Raw genomic sequence first — 21,694 nt, 5'->3', positions numbered from 1 at the left:
CTTTCTAAACATAGTATGATTTTATCTTTCCTTTCCTCCAGGATGTATACATGGTTTCATTTCTTCTGTGTATTTCCAAGCAATCAGCCAGTTTTGTTACAGAAAAGGGAAGTTTAATACTGAGGGAGACCAGCTTTTACAGCTGGAAGTGATTAATGAATTGGAGTATCAGATCCATGCTCCCAAATGACGTATTTAGGAATAGCATTAAGGGCCAGTCTTGGAAGATGTTACAGTCCTAAATGGGGGGCAAGAATTTCTCCATGCAGTTAAATGCACGGAGAAAGAAACATGGAACATTCACTCCCTGTGTTGCTGCAGACCCCAGCCAGCATGAGACCACCCTGAAGCATTTATGACTTCAAACCAAAGTGCTGAGTCAAAGTGCAGTAGAACATAAATGTCTTCTTAAAATGTCTCATATCAATTAGACCTTCATCATTTCTCAATAGAAGGAATGCTAGTCTCACAGTGTGAAAGGCTCAGCTAGGGCTGGTTTCCAGAGAGTTACATTTCAAGTGAGGAAAAAGATTAATAAGAAATATCAGTTCTCTTAGAAGAGTCTAGGTGCAGATGTGGTCTTTGGAAGCTGGGATGTCTTTTACTCAAGAATTTTGTTTGTTTCCAGTCTGTAAATATACTTTGAGAAGTTTGTCACAATACAAATATCAGTTAGCTGGGACAGTAACAAAGGACTTTTTGTTGTAATTACAGTTTACAGTTCCCTAAAGCTTCTAATAATTTTTTTCCACAAACCTGTTGGGCATACTAAAAGCTGTATTTGCTGCATTCTTATTCCCCAACCCACTTCTGCTTTCAGAGTAGAGCAATTCTGCAGAATCAAGGCAGACTGAAGCTGTTTCAGTTTTAAAGCAAAGCTTTAAACTCAGTGTTTAAACAGTTACTTGATTACCTTTTATGTGTTTTCTATCTACTTTGCATGTGTCTTCTCCATGTATTCTGGCACTTGGCTTCTGTTGTGGTTTAGCCATGGTATTCTCCAATTTCGTGTTCCCACTGAAACCACCCCAAATGACGCACTGCTCTCTGACTCCCCTCTCTCCCTCCCTGTGGGTGGCTGGAGTGGAGAATTGGAGAAACAAAAAGTAAAGATATGTTGAGATAAGAACAATTTACTGGAAACAGCGATGAGAAACAATTTACTGGAAACAGGAGGAAAACAAAGAGTAACAGCAACAATACTAATAGAAAAATGTACAAGACAGGCGAGCGATTCATATGCAAATGTTCACCACCACTTGGAGCCTATGATACCTGATGGTGCCACACTACCTTGACGTGGAAGACACCCCTTTTCCCACTCCTGGAAAATGATGTGAGGTGGTACAGAATAATCTCCAGGTCCTAGCCATGCTTCCTCCTGGCTACTGCAAAAATTAACCTTGTCCTGGCTGAAAGGAGGACAGTTTCTTTCTGCCCGGGTTCTGGGCCCAAAAGACTAACATGGAAGTAACGTACAGTGTCCTGTTATTATTTGACCACACTTCTAGTGATTTATTTTTAGGGGAAGATTGAAAAGTGGGGTTATTATCTCAATTTACCTCTAATGCACACCTTGGGTAGAGAGCTCGAGGCCTCTGTCATGGTTCAAAGAGAGATTGAGACAGACATAATGGTACCCTTCTGTGTAGGATTCTGAATGAGGTTTGGTTCATAGAAACATAGAGCAATTTGAGTTGGAAGGGACTGTTGAAGGTCCTCTGATACAACCTCCAGAGCAGGTGTATCTTCAACTACATCAGGTTGCTCAGAGCCCATCCAACCTGACCTTGGATATTTCCGGGGATGGGTTATTCACCACCTCTCTGGGCAGCCTGTGCCAGAGTTTCACCGCCCTCATCATAAAAAAAATTCTTCCTTACATCTAGCCTGAATTGGCTTTCTTTTATTTTAAACCTGTTACCCCTTGTCCTGTCACTACAGCCCCTAATAAATTGTCTGCCTCTGTCTTTCTTATAAGCCCCCTTTAAGCAGAGGTCACAATAAAGTCTCCCCAAAGCTTTGTCTTCTCCAGACTGAACACTCCCAACTCTCTCTTGTTGATTGCATTATATATTAATTATCTGAAGGCTAAATAGGAAAACATAGACTTTATGGAAAGTAAAACATTGCCGGTGAAGATTAATCCATGAACAACAGGGCAAAAAGCACTGAGAAGAAATGATACCTCTAGAGATTGATACAGGGCTCTTTCTTGAGTCACCGGCGTGGATAGTTAACCATAGAAAGATATGCCTGTTTTGCTAGTCATATGTGTGCCTGGTGTAATGTTGTGTGTCCTGAGTGCTGAGGTGAAGGCTTCCCACAGCATTTCTGTTGTGTCGGGATTTGGTGCTTTGTGGAACAATTCACTGTTGCTGTGTTGCCACTTCGTCTTGTGGCTCTGCACGACCAGTGGAGTAGGTGCAGTTGACAGCTGCAAAGGTGCTGCAGGGCAGCTCATGTTGTGGAACATGTGTTTGGGTAACTCACCTCTCTTTTGATGTCCAAACTAAGGGAGAAGTGGCAGGAGTAGGCAGGGCTCTAAGTGATGCCATGAAGATTTTTTGCCTTTTCTTTTATACCCCTGTTATACCTTTTTTACAATTTCTGTATTCCTAGTGCTTTTGCCTACATTCTTGGACTTGTTTGTCAAGCTGAGAGACTAAACATTTTAGAAGCTTCGTAGCTAGGGATCAGTGTGCCCCAGACCCCAAGGTCCTCTCCAGAACACATTCTGTAAACTCAGATAGAACCATCCAGGGGAAGGTTCCTTGTGGAGGGGGGCTCACTCGAGCCTCTCATTGGGGAATCTTTGATAGATGTGCTAATTAGTAAAACCTATAATGTTATACCCGATATTTTGGGGGGGCATTTTTGCAGGGTGCATTTTGATGCATATGACCTGGACATGTGCACCTAAGGATCCTTAAAATAAATACTGAGGTAAAATCCCTTTTCCCCTTCTAACCGTGTATGACTCTTGATTTTAAGACCAGGAAAAGGCATCATAAGAAGAGGCAGTATGGATTCAGGCATGAAGAGCTCTTCACTCAAGAAAGACTGAGTAGATCAGCACTGTTTAGAGACAATAAAAGTAGAGAAATAGAACACTCTGAAAAACAAATGTGATGGGAAAAGGCAACCTAGATTCCTCTGCTTATTTTTCCCTAGTCACACAAAGTTGATCAATGAAAGTGGAAGTCCAAGAGCGTAACAGCTGTAAGGTGTGTTCTGTACCACATCATAGCCTAGAAATTAATTGTCACATGCTGCCATTATCTTAGCCAATGTTCCAGAAGAATACAAAATAGAGGTAAATAATTGATAATGAGGAGCAAGCAACTGTATCTAATACCTTTAGTTGTTTTACTTATTAAGCTGTGTAATGATTCATGACCAAACTTAACTTCCTGGCAGTAGAAAATAATTTTTTGTCTAGCAGCTTAAGCAGCTTACATGAAGGGAAAGAAGTACGTCTCCACAGCTGTTTGGGAAGCTGTTCCCATTTGGGTGGGAGCCTGAAAACTCCCATTAACTCTCACTTTTAATGTCTGGCTTCTTGGTGTATGGAACACTGGTAAAATGGAAAAACTTAACATGCCTTCTGAAACAAATCCGAAATATATCTGGCAGTTGGGCGTCCCTCTCCACACATCATCAGGCACGGGAGAAGCTGTACAGAGGGAGGTGGTTAGCACATGAGCTTGAGTCACAGGAGATAAGCATTTCTATAGCAGCCACCTTTGAGGGAAGGGGAGGATGGAGCTTCTCCAGAGACGGCGTAGCAGTGCCTGCTGTAGCTAGAAGCAGTTCAGTTTTGTCCATGACTTGTTACTCTTTGTAAGTCAGAAGGTTGGTACAGAGCTGCATTATGCAGTATTTCTGTCAGTGGATGGACTGAGCACTGACAAAATCTGTATTTCAGTTGGCTTTTTTTTTTTTTTTCAATTAGAATTTCAATTTGCTGTTGTCATTGAGAGCAAATAATTTGAATACAAACTCCCATTCTTGCAGGTCAGACTGATTATCTCCTATTCAGTGCTGAGCAGATGGGATATTAAGTCCAGGTGATAACAGCCGCAAGTTTAGCATGGTCTCGAGCAAAAAACCCGTAGCCTGGAGTATGTGATGCAACTTTCAAAACCGTGTTTTTCAATGTCTTTAATTTGTAGGTTGTTTTAACATTTCCTTGCTGTAAGCTTGGACCCCTGCATCAGGGAAGGGGGTGAATTGGCTGCAGGCTTGCTTTCCTCAGTGGCTTGTGATAGATGCTGTAGAAATCAGGTACCCCTATGACACAGTAGGTCAGAGGTTTAGGACTCTGGCCTGGCAGGATCAGTGAGCTGTGAGCAATGGTAACAAGAGTGAGGGGACAGGTTCATTAGCAAAAAGGTGTTTGTGTGCTCGAATACCAGAATGAAGGTGCCTGTTTTGTTTGATGATGTACAACTTGTGATACACAAAATTGAGGGTGAACTGAAGAGGAGGAAGATGGTGGGCAGATGTCACCTTGCTCAACAGGGCTGCTGTGTTATGCCAGCAAATTGATACCAAAAAAGAGAGCCTGAAAGCATGTTTTGGAGAATATATTAGATATATGTCCATAATGACACTGTAGTCAGGAAAGAGTCAACCCAACTTCAAACTGTGCTCAAAAGGTTTGAGGTACTGCATGAAACTGTAAGGGCTTTCTTATGTGCATTGGATACTGAGATTATTTTAGGCTGCTGTATTATCCCAGCACTGTTGAGGAAACTGGAGAGAAGTCCAAGAACACCTTAAAGCATGGGAGTGAGCTGGGTAATGACCTTAGGAAAAATTTCTGAGAGCAGCGCATGCAAACTGTCAGCTCTGTTGAGGGGAAAGTGCATCATTACAAACAGCAGAAGAGAATAATGCTAATACAGCAGAGAATGATTGATTTTAGTTGTTAGGATTGAGTAGTGAGAGGAAGATGAGAAATCTAAGGTTAATAACAGGAAATACTTTCTAGTCATGAGGCCTGTTTGGGTTTCCAAAGTGTCTTACAAGGAAAATGATGATAGTCGTGCTAGTTGGGATATTCAGAAATGAAGCTGATGCATCATTAATAAATATAAAAACCTGTGTCACAGTAAAGTGAGTTAAATTCTTAAAGATTTCTCTTGCCCTGTTCAGATGCTTCAGGAAGATAAAGTGAAAATTGTCTTTCTGTTTTGAAGATGCTATCTATACCACTCCAACTGTCCCAATACCCCGTTTCAGGTTCCAAATTTCTCATTAAGCAGCAAATTCCACAAGGTGACCAATGGAAAGACTTTTTCCCCTCCGTGAATCTTGGGGAAAATGAACAAAGTCATAAAAGGAGGTAACATGAAATTGCTGTCAAAGTGAACTGCACTGTGACTGATTGCTTGTCCTCTGTCTGGTGGTGCTTAAAGCCTCAAGTTCACCGGAGTACAAACATGAACTCTTTTAAAGCTTTGCAGTAATTTTGCAACTCAGATGTTTACTGAATACACTCTAGCACAGGGGAAGAAGTCATCCCCAGTAGTCATTTCTTTCCTTACTGCTTGCTGTTTGTGAACATGTATTTGTCTTGAGCCAAATAAAGGTGCATTTTGAGATGTCTATGAATTTGTACTATGAAATGAATAAGAAGAATGGTGCATGTTTCAAAGTACTTGCAGAGATCTAAACATTTTATTATATTCATTCTCTTTAGGTGGTGCCCTGACTAATACAGATAATTCTTGCATACAGGGACAATCATTTGCATTTTTAATGCATCTCCTTGAAGGACTTACTTGTTGCTTACACTGAGATTGGAATGGTGATGCAGTGCAGTGATAGATTAAAACGAAAGTCAGTCAAACTGACTTCTGTTTTAAACTGACAAACTGATTCACTAACCTTAAATCACCTTGCTATTCAGGAAAGCAATCACAGTTTTCTTCAGAAAGGATCACAGTTTTCTTCAACCTTTGGTGAGTCTGTAGCTTCCCGATGGGAGTGTCTGTTAGATTTTCTTTCTGGATGGAAGTCATTAGTGGTTCATTTGATCCTGCTCCCAGGTAATGTGGGTGGTACTCTTGTGTTCTTCTGCCCAGCCTGCACCAGTGTCTTTAGGCACAGGGAATGCTTTTTCTCTCTTCACTAATGTCTGTATTTGACAGACCTTTCAATTTTTTTTAATGTGATTTCAGCTTCCAAACAATTTGCTGAAGAAGTCTTGAAAGCACACAATGACTACAGGAAGAAACATGGAGTCCCTCCTTTAAAACTCTGCAAGAAGTTAAACAGAGGAGCCCAACTGTGAGTTCAGTCCTTTCTTTTCTCTAATGAGATTTGTGACACTTTCGTCTGTTAGGTTTGACTGTGTTTACTGTAAAAATGTTTGCCTTTTGACATGCTGTTAACCCAATGAAGACTTACTGAGTAGAAAGTGAGGGACTCCACTCTTTTGTCCCCTCTTTCTCCATCACACAGCATTAGCTGGTCACATGGACACTTCTGTGGTCACAACAGTATAAATCTTTCTTGGAGCCTTTTTCACATGTGGGCTACATCTGTCTGCACTGGTAGGTGTCCTCTGCAGAGGGTAGTTGTCTAAAACATGCTTCACCATGAAGTGCTAAAACAGCACTTCTGTCAGATGAGGGATTGTCATCTGCAGAATAGCCAGTGCTGCTGAAATAGTGAGAAAATAACTTTTTCATGTAAGAAGTGGTGACTGGTCTAAGATCAGTGGAATCAGGAGGAAGTAATTTCAGATCAAATTATCTATCTCCTGGCCCGAAAAGCAAAAGCATTAAATGTTCTCTATTCTGTCCGGAAGGAAACATCTTGTCTCTTCTCCAGTGTTGAAGACTGCACAACTTCTTCTCAGTCTAACATACAGTGAATCTATCTTCCTGCTCTCTGACTTGAGTCTTCTTTACAGAAATTTGAGTCCAATACTGCTTGTCCTCTTTACTGTGCTTACAATGACCAGATTAACTTCCTTCCCTTTACAGCAACCTTTTTCAAAAAGTAGATTTAAAATTCTTCTCTTTTTTTTATGCTGATCCTCACAGTACAAAAGAGATAACTGAAGGAGTAAATGCTGATTAAACTCTTAAGAAGATAAATAATACTAAATGGTGGCCAGTTTGATCCCTACTCTAGTCATAAGATCTCCTCCCATTAGGCTTTCTACCATAACCATGCAGATTTCTCTGTACCAGGTGACTGGGAGACAGAAATGCTGTAGTCTTTCCAGAATGTGATTTACTGTCCCAGCATAATGGGACACAGATGTCACACAGATGTGCTGGCTCCTGACTCCTAGATCTCTCCCAGCTGTTGTGCTGTACAGCACACCATGTACATGGCATGTGGACATGACCTCTGGCAGCAAAAAAAAACTTGGTGTTGCCACTTTTTTTATTTTTCTTTTGAGACATCACTGTAACTGGACACAGTATCTCTAGGAGATGGAATGCCAGTGACTCATTCACCAGCCTTTGTAATCTGCTGGGGCTTTCCTTCAGTTCTTCTAAGGGGATTTTTTGTTTCTGTTTTTCATGCTCACAGTGAGGAAGAGATTTCATTGACTTGTCAGTAGCACTTGTTGTGTCTCCAAAGTGCAACACTTGGTTTGAACAAGTTGGCTTTTATGAATAGTTTAGATTATTCTATCAAATATGCATTGCTCCACATTTATCTCTAAGTGTGCTGTTGCCCTTGCTGGCTATTTTTAGATCCTTCAGAAATTCCTCACAGCCATCTCTGGACTCAGCTGACGCCCTGCTATGATGAATAACAATAGGAAACCTTTATTTGGTTATGGTCTGTAACTTAACTTGTAAGAATTAAGAGACACATGTACAGAGACTGGTAAAACTGGTTGATAGCAAGAACCAGAAATGTTCTGATCTGAATAAAAGATATGAAATTAAAGAAATCTCATATTTGTCACAACAGGTTCTGTATATTCTTAAATTCAAAGAAGAACTTCACCTTTTCTTTGGGTATATCCTACATACATACCTTTGTTGGTATGTATTTGGTGTACCTCTGGGTACTTTTCTGTGCTTTTCTATCTGTGTTGAAAAAGGTATATTTCCTACTATTTTCAGGTCCAATTATTGTGACAGGTGAACTGACTATTGGATCCCTGCTTTAACATGAGATGAGTCAGCCTCAGCAGGTGTCTGTTTATCTCTGACTGTAATGAAGCATAGGGTGATGATCTCAGATGCAAATCTCATGCTTTCAACTTCCTGAGCTGGAGTGGATAAATCACCCTTTGTCTGAAATCCCTGGCAGCTTCATCCATCTGCAATGTGTACTTTCTCCCAGTCTTGCCTCTAACTTGGGATATGAGGATCCTGAGAAAAATTACAGGACTGTAGTGATAGCATCTAAAGATCCTCTAGTCCAGGATCTAGCAAACTGACAACACACAAGTTTTCATTATTTCTAAATTAATGGATGTAGCTAAATACTTTTTTTGTTTTGTGGGAAGATTAGGGCAGAAGGAAATTAGAACCTAATGACTGAAGTACTAGCTTGGGTCAAAATGTTCAGCTGGACAAAATTTGTGTCTCTGGAGATGCCAGTAGCTCATGATTAGGGAAGGAGTAAGAGAACAAAACAAATGTGATCCTTCCCCCTTTATCTTCTCCTGGAAATTACAGATTTATCCTGGAAATTATGGTTTTCCTAAGAAGTAAGTTGTATCCTCATTTATTTGTTGCTCTTGTTTAATATGCCGTGAAGATTCCTCCCCACATCCATGCAGTGTGAATTTGCCTCTCTCTTTTTCAACCCAACATGTGCTTTGGTGTCCGCATTGTCCTGTGGCGCTGACTTCTGCTGCACAGTGTGGAATAAGTGCTTTGTCTCACTTGAGTTTTAAATCTACAACCTGATGACTCTCTGTGTTGTCACTGTAAGAAATAACAAATGGTCTTTCCAATTTCCCTGTCTCTGCACTGAAGCCTTTCCGGTGTTGAATAAAGAGAGTAATTGTTTTACCCATTATGTTCTTCTTAACCCTATTGTTCTAAGAAAATAAAATACATCCCACACTCACACACGTCAACTTCTATAGAAACAGTGCTGCTTATGCCTGTGTTGGTTTACACAGTTGTTGCCTCAGAGTGTCCATGTGGTCCCCTTCTCTTCCATCCTGTTGCCTGGTACACTGCTCTTTTTTTGCATTTGACTTTTTTTTTCATTTGTAAACGTAGGGGGTTTATGCTTGCTTTAACTGAATCCCTACTTCTGGTTTTTTTCCAGTCTCACTGAGAACATTTAATTTACTCCTGTGAGGGACCTAGAAATGCCAGGAGGTGACACCTGTAACAGTTGCTGTAGGTGCTTCCCTTTCCACCATCAGCTGTGGCTAAGGATGGCCAGCGGATTTCCAGGTGCTAGTCACAATGTGGTGGAAGGGGATCTACCCTTTGATTTCTTCTAGGCTCTTCTCAGAAGTGATACAGATGCTCATGAAAGACAGAGAAAATATATTTTCCCTTTGCCTAACTTGTAGATCTATGTAAGCTTAAAGCATCTCTGGCTTCAGGGCTTTGCAACTTGACTTAAACCCATCATCTTCCAGCACAATTCCCTGTTTGCATATCCTTCTCTTCCTCCTGTTCCTCTTCCTCTCTGCTCATTGCAACTGTGGTCCCTGAGCCAATGTGTGGATTCCTTTGCTAGGTATGCAGAAGAACTGGCTACCACGAGGGTCCTCAAGCACAGCTCCGAGTCTGCTAATGGGAAATGTGGAGAAAACCTAGCATGGGCATCCTATGACCAATCAGGTGAGCTCTCTTCTCTTGTTGTCTCACGGACACCTGATAAATGCCTTTGGGCTCAGAGCATTGGTTGCAAGAGTGCTGGAGTTTCCTCTACTTCAGAAATGTATCCACCATAGCCCAGCCCACGCTCCGTGGAGACAGGATGATGGTTTGCAGTCACCTGTGTGTCCTGAGAGCAAGAAGCATATGTAGGTACAGAGGGAGTAGGGTTTGTGGTGGTGTGTTCTGTCCCTTTGGAGGCAGGGCTTGGCAGCTAGGCTGCTCCATATGTCCCTGCTGTGGGGCTGTCTTTAGCGTGCGTCCATGGCAGGAGAGAAGGAAGCTGTCAATGCCCTGTACTTCACCTTTATCCTTAGTTTGTCCCAGCCAAGGAGAGGTCTGCCCACAGCCCAGCTGTGGTGAGGGAAGTGGAAAAATGTGTCTTGCACACTGCACAGCAGTTCCTGTTTGTGGGGGCTAAAGCGGAGGACAGGACACCAAAGTGGCAGTGGCTGATGTCCTTCCACAAGTATCTTCCACTCTGTCAGCAAAGAGGCTTTAAGCCCTTTTCTGTGCTTTCATTTCTGAAGACAAATTACTCCGTGTATTTTCTGACTGTAAATGTAACATGTAACTGGAAGCCTCTGGTTTGGGTGCCCCAGGAACTGCATTTTGGTCAGGCTGATGGCCTGTACTGAGCCCTCAGCTGGAGAGAGATTCAGCAGGCTCTTCCCTCCTGCCTCCTCCAGTGAGCAGGGCTCATGCCTCAGCCTGCTGGGACAGCAGGTGGGATGTATTAAAAGCGGCCACTTGCTTTCTTTATTCCAATCTACCCCTGGAATTTGCAGCACAGCCCCAAGGAAACAGAAGCTCATTTCTACAGGCTGGAGGCTCTATTTGAAGGACCTGCAAATTTTAGTGAGTTTTAGTCTCAGGGACGCTGTTTGATTCAAGTGCCAGCTCTAGTCCCAAGTTGGGTATATTTTCATGTTGAAAAAGAAACCTATGGTGGAAAAACACAATTTGATTTGCTCATATTTGGCATTCTGTCCTTTGCAAGGGTGTGAGGAAGGGATTTGGAGCAGTATGGGAAAACACAGATGTACAGCAGAGTTTGCATAGTTGCTATGACTCACTGACTGAGCTTAGTTCTTCTTTGTGTTAATGGCCTGTGCTCCTTCCCCCGAGGTTAAAGCCACAGAATTCCCATTTAGAGAGCTGGAAACATAACACACAAATCCTTCTACATAATGTCTGCCTTTTTTCTGGATCCAGTCTGTTTTCTTCAGTGAACTGTTTCCATACATAACTTTCCAGTTTTGAGAAGTTTTGCTGGTTTTTATCCCCATGATTAAATGCCATGTTGAGAAAATTAAGCTACATCTTCTTTTGTTCTGTGAAACATTTCTATATTTCCAATGCAGCAGAATTACTCGAAGTACCAGAATGAGAAAGCTAGTTCTTCAAAGGAACTTATTTTCTCATCTAGGCTTAGTCTTCATCTCCGTGGAGTTGGTTCATTCTTTCTCTTTTTCTCATATAGTTCCCTCTGGATGGTTAATTTGTACCCTGCTCAATGAGGCTGCAATTTGGATTAAGACATCCATTCAGGGGCTTAACAAAGGCAGGCAGTGTCTTCTGGTTTCTTTCCCAGATAAAGCAAGACACAATAAACCTCTAAAATACTCTGTATTCTCTCTCAAAAAGTGATGCTGTTGTTTATTTTGGCTCTTACTGAGTTCTGTAATGATGCCAGAAGATGCATTTCTTGTTTCAGAGAAGATTTAAGCTTTCAACTGTAAAGCCTTCTAATATTACTCATCTCCTGGTAAAGAATACCTTGAATTCTATTCAGGATTTCAGAGTTACATAGCCTAAAGCTGTTGCTAGAAATATGTTTATCCCTGTAATCCAAGAAATAGTTGACAGCTGTTTCCTCCCTCTAGTCCTGCAGGAACTGCTCCGTGGCAGACTTTTCTTTGTCTGTGTTCAAATAAGTGAGCTGTCATCTGCCACTGATGCAAGAGACTGCAGCCTGCCTTGGCAGCTGTGCTGTGTCAGGCTTCTCAGGATGCCTCGTCTCACTTCTCATGTGTCGGGAGGCTGAAGGCACACTGGCCATCCAAACACTGGATGTCTGAATTCTGTTTGGGATGGCCAGTGTGCCTGTGAAGAACATGCTGTGTTGCTGGTGGAAACACTGCAGCTTATGAACTCTCTAGAGAGTCTGTAAGAGAAGTCCATATCACCCACATCTGTTATGGGAGAAATCTGGGTCTCCTAAGGTTGGGGCTAGTGGGCAGAACAGCACAAGCATTGTCTGCCCAAGCCCTGGAGGGGTGTGCTCTGACTGAGGGCCTGCCTTGATGTATCTCTTGCTGTCTAAAACCAGGCTCATACAGTACTGTAAATTAAAGTCAAATAAAATAAGGACCTGCATGAGGGATGTTGAAAGTAGAGAATTACTTCCAAAAGCCATTGGTATGACTTTAGTCCAGGTAGATATTTTATTTTGGCGGCAATGTTAAATCTACCCCCTTTCCCCTCAGACTGGTGGGAGGAATGTTGTGAAAACGTAGTTTTTAAGTAGATCACCAAGGTGCTGCCCATTTGCAGAGGAATATACTCTGTGTGAGTCTATTAGAATGTTTTTAGCAACTTAGTGGGATTACTTGAAGATTTAAGCACTCTTTGTTTTGAGGAGAAACTGTAAGGCTGCGCCCAGAGAAATTAAATGTTGAGGCGAGCTGAATAGAGGAATAGGGCTGCCACAGCATTGTGTTGCCAATGGTGAGGCTGGGAATGCGTGTCCAGTCTTGCACAGGCTGGAAATGTGTTTCCAATCTTACACACATAAGCACACATATACAGTGTGGACACATGTACATGTGCAGAGCAGCACAAACAGGTGCAGTCAGCATTAAAATGAAGAGCACCAGTGGCTCTTCCTCTTTCCTTTTTCAGCTGATTCCAATGATATATGTTACTGGAGTATATAAATTAATATAGTATATAAATAGTATATATAGTAAATTAATATAGTATATAAAAATACAAACCTACTTCTCAGTAAATGATTTAGAAGTAGAGATAATGTATATTTTATATTGTTAAAATATATAGAATTATATATATGTATGAAAATAATAGAATAGAAATAGAATTCCAGAGTGAATCCCAGCAGTAACTAAGCTCAGACACGCAGTCTGCCCAGTAGCTGTCCCTGGATCCCAATCTCACCAGTAGCTTGCACCTGGACATACCAGTTCCTGAGGCTGCAGTTCCACTCCAGTTGCCAGTACAGTGCATCTCACACACATGGGTCCCTGGCTGCTGACCAGAACTCACCCTGCAATGGTCATACTGTTGTGTAGCAACTCCTGCCAGAGCACTTCAGCTGCTCACCACCATGTCCCCCTTGTGCTTTGCTGGTGCTCCGGTTGCTGGCACTGCAGACACAGAGGTCCCTGCAACCCTTGGTCTGGTACCAGCTGTTGGCACTCTCCTCCCCCACATCCACAGAACAGAGCTCCTCACCCAGGAGAATAACTAGAAATGACATTTAATGAGACAACTGCACAACTGATGAGGTGCAGAGCACAGCCAGGCAGGAGTGATGGCACCTGTTTACATGCCGTGGCCCCTTGATAGTAAGGGGGACATAATTTACACTGTTAGTCCTACATATGGACGGACCCCACATGGTCACACCTCTGACCCTGTGAGGAAGCTTGAGGCACAGTCAGTGTGGCCACATTGCAGGCTTGTATCTCATGTAAATGAAATCAAATTACTGTGCTGGTTCTGGTCCTAGTCTTGGGCAAAACTATAATTGGATGCTAGTTCAAGGATTGTTGCACTAAGTTTTCATGTGAGGAAGATTGTCCATCATAACTGCAACTCATTAGAGTGAGATTCAGCCTGATCTGCAATGAACATCTAGTAAGCCTAGCTGAGCAGGTCATCAGTGAACTCTCACTGGGAGAAGGGTGGAGTCAAACTGTGTTTCTATAGTGAAAGTGTTTGTTGAAACTCTGAGTATGGTTTACAGCAGTGCAAACAGAAAGGGTGTTAAAAACGCCCAGCAGAATATTTATTAATCAGTTCTGCAAGCAGAGCAATGGAAGAGAAGCTGCAGCTCTGACTGCAGGGCAGATCCACGTGCTTTTTGAGAGGAGTAAACTTTATCATTTCTGCTCTGATCAGGAATGAGGGATGTGAGCAATTTCTTTTCTGTGTTTTTTTCCTTCTGACCGAAAAGCATTTTGAACATCAACCAACTTCCCCTGTTTTGTGGGAACTTTGGGAGCAGGGGGAGCTGTTTCCCATGAAACATTGAAAAGCAATCAAAACAGACCCTAAATATGACTGCATAATTTATTCCATAATAAATTTAAATGGAAATATTGTGGTCAGTTTTCTGAACCAGTAACTCTGAGGATACAAGCTGCTGCTAAAGCAGGTAGGCTCAGTGCACTCCTGATTCTTGTGCTGTTTTCTCTCTGGAAGTCTGGGGGTCACTGGGCTCAAAACAGGGGTTTTCCTTAGTCCCCTGTGTGCCAGCTGTCACTTTCAACACTGGTTTGGCTTGTGTCCCACCAGGGCATTGTTTACTGCTCCACAAAGGGCAAAGAATTAGAAGAAAAGTATTTCAGAAGAAAGAGAGACTGTTTAATCACTAGGTACCTACGTACCTGTCTTCTTACATGGCAATAACTTCCACATTGGAGTCCCCCCTCATTTCCTGTGCCATGTGACAGATACAATCCATTCCCTTCATTTACAGGACACTGCTTTAACATGATTTCAAGATGGAGTTTGTCAAAAGTTGCCTAGTCCTTTGGTCAACTTCTCTTTTGCTGGAAAAAAGTCAGTCTTTATTTTCCCACAGCTTATGAGGCCATGACTCTTTTAATTCAAGGATGATGACAGCAATGCCATATAAGGAAAACTTGATCCTGCATGTGAAAAATGGAGAACAGTGATCAGCTTCTAAGCTTTAACTTCCTGGCCTCAGTCTGTTGAAAGCTTTCATCCTTGAAATCTGGGAATTAATACATGATAGACTGTGCTGCCCAACTATGCTCATTGTCTTTCAGGTACAGGATTGAGGGAGTTTTACCTGATGCCATTGCTATCTCCCTTGAATTAAAAAGTAAACATTTTTTCGCATTATAGTATTCTTTAAATTAAAAGCAAATTAATTATGAAGAGATGTTGTGTTTGTCAAAGCTTCCATGTGCCCTGCAATACTGCCATTATGGAGATTTTAAGTTCTGTCACATGCAGCCTAGGCACACTTCTTAGAGCTCCAGTAAGCAGAGTGGAGGTGACTTTCTCTTCAAATACTCTTTATACTGTTTCATACCAATACATTAACAGAAGGAATAAAATGCTGGCAGCAGTGAGAATGCAGTCCTACATCTGCTAAAATCCAACTTATGTACTATAGTCACTTCAGCACTTGTACACATCAAATACGTGGGCTTCATAAGGCCTGATACGTCAGCAGTCATATTCTGTACTTCTGTTACACCCAGCTTACCACAAACACATCTAAATCCTTCATCGATATGAAAGTGAGTGGGACAGGATGATCTGATTGGTTTGTTGTGTGGTTTTTTACTATGTGCTTTTTTTTTTCCCCTTGTATTGCATAAAGGTCACTATTTGCACCTTTTTTCAGTTTTCATTTCCACTTTAGTAAGAAATGAACAAATAAATATGTGTTACATACTTCAACCATGCTACAGGTCTACTGCATTTGTTTTTTTGGTGCAAGGAGAGCAGGAAAAGAAGAAACCAATAGTTATTCCTGAAACTTTTACTTTGGGAGACAAGAGAGGTTTTGCTACCTTTTTATGTAGAAAAAAATTATTTGACTCTACTAAGCACTCTTCCCAACAAGCAGTGTGGCATAAAAGTTCATAGTACTTTCAGTTCACAAACCTCTCTGGAGATGGCATTTCATTGAATATTTGCTTATCAATTATGGCTCTGATAACCAGCTTGCCAGGCTAACAGCATCATCCTTTTAGCCAACTTCAGTCATAATAAACTGAAGTTTAAGTTAAGTTTAAAGCAGCGAATGCAGTGTCTGACTTCTAGAAGTGTGCAAGTTTAAGACTTTTTGCTGCAAAATAGCAAAGCATGAGTCATTGCTCTTCTGCAGCCAACAGTCCACCAGGGACCTGCATTCTTCATGGTGGCAGGCTTAACAGCTTTGGCAACTTGCTTTGAAATCTCCTGGCCTTGCGTCGATGATACATCCTGGAATGCGAAGCAGAAATTTCATTATCGATGTTGCTCAGGGAAAAACCTGACCCCTCTCATCCCCCTGGTGTTTGACACAAGATTTTCCTAACAACCAGTAATGGAAAACAAGTAACATTTGGCATTTTTCTGCATAGCATCTGCAGATTCTGGTCTGTGCTACATCCCTGGCTGTAGTCATAGTCCTTATACAGCTGTTGTCAGTGAAGGCCTTGGATGGGATGAAACAGTGCTAGACATGCAGACTTCCACATGGAAGCAGCTCCTAAGTATGAGTATTTGAGGTTTCTGTAGTACCCTGGATTAGAGTGCCTCAAAATGGACCTTCACAATGGCTTTAGTGGTAGGTAGAAACCATTAAAAATAAATGCACTGAGAAATCTGAAATATTGAATGCTGATGAGAACATGGGAAACTAAAAGACGTCAGAAATGTAATTTTTCTTTGGTTTAGCTGGAGCTGGAAGGTGTGGCTTTTTGCCTAGAAAACCTGGCACAGTTAGGCATTTCCAAACACATTCCAAGAGGAAGGAGCTGGTGAAAGCTGTGTGTATGAGCCTGATGACAGGAGCACTTATCCAAGACGAGGGAGATGTGTCTTCGTTATCTTCCAAGCTGAAAGTTACAGAAGATCTTGCTGGGCAGGCTGTGAGCTACACTTTTGTGTTTATGTCACAATTTTGCAGCACATTTCTTTTGTCTTCCAGGAAAAGATGTGGCTGACAGATGGTACAGTGAAATAAAAAATTACAGCTTTCAAAACCCAGGGTTTTCTTCTGGGACAGGTAAGTTCAGACTGGGAACTGTCTCTTCAAAAACACATCTTCTATTATTATGCTAAAAACTGACAACAGTGTAAAACAACCTCAGAAATGAGAAACTAAGCAAAATCTGTAGGGGTTTTTTAGTACTGCATTTTCCCTCCAACTCCAAAATTTTGAACAGGCAACTTTTTATTTAAGGCAAATTAATTTGTAAGAAATACTAAATTGGAATCATATAGAAGTCTTACTAAATTACTCTGTTGTTTTTTACGTTGAGATGTGACTTCTGCTGAATTGTATCACTCCACTCACAGAGATCACTTCAGCTAAAATTTGGAGATTGGGAACAGGTCATTGGCTGCATATTGACAAGCTAGTGCAGAATGAACTTAAGAACATTGTTCCTCAAATAATGCTCAGCAAGAGAGGTACCTGACCTTGTTTGAGATCAAGAAAATCACGCTTTTCTCCCTGATTTGGGGATTTGTCTATGCACAGAGGGAACAACTGATGGAGCAGCACAATGCAGGGGTGGCTATTAAACTAGGCAGAAGAAGCCACAAAAACAGTGGTTTTTTTGAACAGTGGCACATGCAAACACATGGGGGAGTATGAAATGGTTAAAGCAAATGAATAATAGTCACTCTCAGAACTGCTGTTCTCACTGCAGGGAGTAAAAGCTGTGATGTCTTTGTCAAATTTTACGTCAGATACTTATCAAACTACTTCTTTCATGACTCTCCTGCTACGTATTCTTATTTGGATATAGGACATGGAAATGGGAATAGTAGTATGAAAACAGATCAGATTATGGTTTTTCAAGCAAAATGCTGGACATAGGGTTCTTTTTCATGTCCTTAGTTTGTTCTCATGTTAGACAAAGAAGCAGCTTCCTATTGTTCTTTCTTTCCCCAGCACCTCACGTGTTAAAGGGAATGTTACAGATTTAGTATCTAAAGTGCTTTTGTATGTTTCTCTCTCTTTCTTTAGGTCACTTCACAGCCATGGTTTGGAAGAACACAAAAAAGATGGGAGTTGGAAAAGCATCTGCTAGTGATGGCTCAACGTTTGTGGTGGCTAGATATGATCCAGCGGGAAATGTAGTAAACCCAGGCTATTATGAAGAAAATGTTCTTCCTCCAAGAAAATAACTTTTTTTTTCTTAAGGTAGTCTTAATGCTTAATGACAAATGAACCTGGATTTGGACCTAACAGTGTTTGAAACGAAGCACGATTCAATGAAATTTCCTGTTTGATACTGCTGTTCACTTCTTATTGTGGAGGAAGCAATTACATCTTGCTGAAGTCAATCTGCACATTAGGCCCCTGTTGCTTCTGAGGGGTCCTCAGTTTATTTGAGGATGAACTATATGCAGCATTTCTGAAGGGTAAAATGGGTAAGATTTATTTTAATCGTTTGCATGAGCTCTGTGTCAGCATGTGAGTAAGCACATGTTGAATGTCTTTTTTTTTTTTAAAGCACAAAACTTTATAGCTTTCTGTAAACTGAAGATACCAGCTTGTAATTATATTATGTACTCCCAGTTGTCCAGTACTTTTTAATAACTGTACCTTTGTTGCTCTGTCGCTACCTCCTGCTGTTGTGGGACCTCCTCGCTGCAAATGGAACATATGCAAAACTTCCTGTATGAAAGGTACATGTGTAAAATGTAGTGGCATTCAGACCTGTGTGTTTTTATTAAGAGGATCTCACGGAACACTAAAAGGCTGCTGGCAAAACTGTGTCCATCAAGCAAGCCATAACTAATGCATGATCTGAAAAAAACACCTAAAATTGTTTAAATCCTATTTTAGGTGCTAATATATAAAATATGTTTGAGATGAATGTATTTCAAGTTCAAAGTGCATCCTACAGTTTACAGTATGTACCTTGTATTATAATCAAATTATTTACTTCTGTTACAGAAAAATAAGATTCTACTTTTTGATATTTATGCACAAAAATGTTTCTTCGGTGGTGCACTTTGGATTTTATTTCTCAGTAACTTATTTTTTTTTCTAAGGAATACCTTTTAAAGGTGGTGTGCTATACAGACAATAACATTCCCAAATCATCTCATCTCCTTTAATAATGTAACGGTAGGGATATTCACATTGTCATAATTAAGAGATGTTTGCTCTTTATTCATATTATTCAATAATAGTAATATTTCACATGCTGGATTGATGTCTTGAAAACAATGAAGATTTAAATTCCTTAAGAACAAGCCAAGAAAAATTTTGAGGGCACTCTTTTCTCTGAAACGTGGATTGGGCCATTTTGTACAGGTTCATATACTGTGCTTCAATTTGGGGTTTTGTTTTCTTTGTAAACGTGTCTTTTGACTTTTGCTGAGATTCTGTATGCCATAATTTGGTTTATGAACAGTGCCATTACAGAAAAACTTCTTTTTGTTTACACAGTTGTAATAAACTGCACTCTTATGGTTTGATTATATGTCACTGTGATGCTGTTTGTTACAATTTTTTGCTGTAACCAAGAATTTGACACGTACCATGAACAACTGAAAAATAAATATTTTTGAATATGAACTCAAGCCTTTGCTGTTACCTGATTCTTTGTTGAATAATCCTCAAATTTTATTTCCAGGACATTAACATATGACATTATTACTTTTGTAACTCAGGGGGAAATAAAAGCAGCAAGTATTCTAGTCCAGGAAAGAAAGAAGAGACCTTCCAAGAGAGGCTAAATCATACAGCAGATCATAAATCCTCACTTATTTATTTATTTATTTAAAGGCTGAGCTAAGAGTTGAAGCTGAAGAGGCATACCTCTTTCTCTCTCGAGCTCCTGCTTTGTATCTCATTTCATTCTGCTGCTCCCTCTCTCGGCTGATGTGTTGTCGGTAGAGGAAACCCACTCGACTCCCACTCAGGTGTGTGTGTTTCAGGAACTGCAGCCTCAGGGCCTTCCTCCCCTCAATCCTCAGCTGACAAGTGAGATGGGAATGAAAGCAGGACTTTCTAAAAAAAAAAATAACAGGCTTGCTGCAACTGAGAAAAAGTTAAAAGCTGATGTTAAATAAACTGGCAGTATTAAAATACTCTGGTTTTTTCCTAATGACTTTCATGTTATTGGCCCTATAATTCCTTGAATGGTTGATGCAAAACTGTACATATTTTAGTTGAGTGAGTCAAGTCAGAATCTTTCTCTGCTGCCACCTAGGATTTATATTTTAAGTTCGGAGAGAACTGGGAAGGTAGGTAAAGAGAGGACAAAACAAAACAAAGCTTGCAGTTATCTTTATTTAAAATGATAATGCCAAGTGAACTTCTGGAGGTTTTTAGACAGAGCATTTTCAGGGGGCATCAGAGGTAGCTGAACATGAAAGAAGCACAAAGCCATTCAATTGGCCTCAATGCTTGCTTCATGCACTCCAAAAAGACAATTAACAATTAAAAAATGCCAAACTGTTAATTTAATTCTTCATGACCCAAGATTATGCTGCTGATACCTTCTGCAAATGAACTCTGGCGGTGCAGCAAACCATGGTGTATGTAGGAGTCCAAATGCAGAGGAAAGGGTAACATTGCTGATGTGACTCACTCAAAAGCCACATGATTTTGGGGAATTGTACACTGAAACTTGACTTACCAACCATCAGTATTAAAAGGCTCTGTGTTGGTGTATTGCCCCACTCTCTACCACATCTTGGAGAGTTGTGGAGATTGGGAGGTGGCAAAGAAAGGTTATCTCCTGTCTTGTTAGAACAAAACAAGATGTTTAAGAGCCTCCTCAGACAGAGTTTTAGAGGTAGAAGTAACATTTGCCCTGGGAACAAAGAACAGACTAAACTGAGAAACATACTGTTTTTTAGAGGCCTGCTGATAATCTTTAAGGTCTTTTTGCAGAAGGAGGAGAAAGAGGAGGAGGAAGAGGAGGAATTCTTGCTAGTCTGAGGCTTCATTTCTAGTCTTCTGGGTTCAATAATAACAGAGCATTTGGGGAAGAACTGGGATTGTTCTTAACAAGGTGCTGAAAAAGGAAGTCTGCATAAAGCATTGCCAACTGCCAGTTTCCCTCCTTTGTCTTCCCAAAAGGACAAAACCTCTTCCCAAGGAGACTTCAGGGTTTTGTTTGACTAGAGGTTCAGCATGACCTGATAATGTGCACTTGCAATCCAGAAAGCCAGCGGTGTCCTGGGCCGCATCAAAACCAGCGTAGGCAGCAGGCCAAGGGAGGGGATTCGGCTCTCTACTCTGCTCTGGTGAGACCCTCTCCCTGCTCCAGACTACTGCATCCCTGGAGCATCTGGGGGCCCTGGTGCAAAAAGGATGTGGACCTGTTGGAGTAAGTTCAGAGGAGGCCATGAGGATGATCAGGGGGTTGGAGCACCTATCCTATGAAGACAGGCTGGGAGGGATGGGGCTGATCAGCCTGGAGAAGAGAAGATTCCTGAAGGGAGACTTTGCAGCATTCTTCCAGTGTGTAAAAGGGCATCTGCATGAGAGCTGCACAGGGACTTTCTACAACGGCACGTAGTGGTAGGGGAACGGCTTAAAACTGACAGAGAGTAGGTTTAGATTAGATAGTAGGAAGAGATTCTTCACTGTGGGGATGCTGAGGCACTGGAACAGGCTGTCCAGAGAAACTGTGGACCCCATCCCTGGAAGTTGTTCAAAGCCAGGCTGGATGGGGGTGGCAAGGAGGATTGTAGCTAGGTGATCTTTAAGGTCCCTCCCAGCCCAAACGGTCCCGTGATTCTGTGATCAAACATCCCCTTAGTCTAGTACGTAGCTGGCCTTTTTTGACCGCTGACCTTTCCCGCCACCCCGGTCCCGCGGAACACCAGCCCCGCCCCGCCCGCTCCGGCGGTGTCCGGCGGTGTCCGGCGGTGTCCCGGCGGTGTCCGGCGGTGTCCCG

At 41.5% G+C, this 21,694-nt stretch overlaps 1 protein-coding gene and 1 long non-coding RNA gene across 2 annotated transcripts in view; one reads left to right on the top strand and one right to left on the bottom strand.

Annotated features, from left to right (window-relative positions):
• Positions 1-19,364, top strand: part of GLIPR2 (GLI pathogenesis related 2) — a 26,345-nt gene extending 6,981 nt beyond the window's left edge. The window contains exons 2-5 of the mRNA XM_032120312.1: positions 6,189-6,297; positions 9,691-9,794; positions 16,750-16,827; positions 17,797-19,364. Coding sequence (XP_031976203.1) covers positions 6,189-6,297; positions 9,691-9,794; positions 16,750-16,827; positions 17,797-17,957 — 452 coding nt within the window. The 3' untranslated portion in view covers positions 17,958-19,364. The remainder of the gene's footprint in view (positions 1-6,188; positions 6,298-9,690; positions 9,795-16,749; positions 16,828-17,796) is intronic.
• LOC116449167 lies at positions 13,395-21,694 on the bottom strand. The gene is made up of 3 exons (XR_004242261.1): positions 20,426-21,694; positions 19,603-19,794; positions 13,395-16,040 (listed from the first exon to the last, which is right to left on the bottom strand). It is a non-coding gene; the product is annotated as an uncharacterized LOC116449167 (long non-coding RNA).

Source organism: Corvus moneduloides, chromosome 1 (assembly GCF_009650955.1).
Source record: "Corvus moneduloides isolate bCorMon1 chromosome 1, bCorMon1.pri, whole genome shotgun sequence".
In the NCBI taxonomy this organism is placed as follows: domain Eukaryota; kingdom Metazoa; phylum Chordata; class Aves; order Passeriformes; family Corvidae; genus Corvus; species Corvus moneduloides.
Note: the sequence above shows the minus strand (reverse complement) of the source record. Positions and strands in the feature narration are given on the sequence as shown.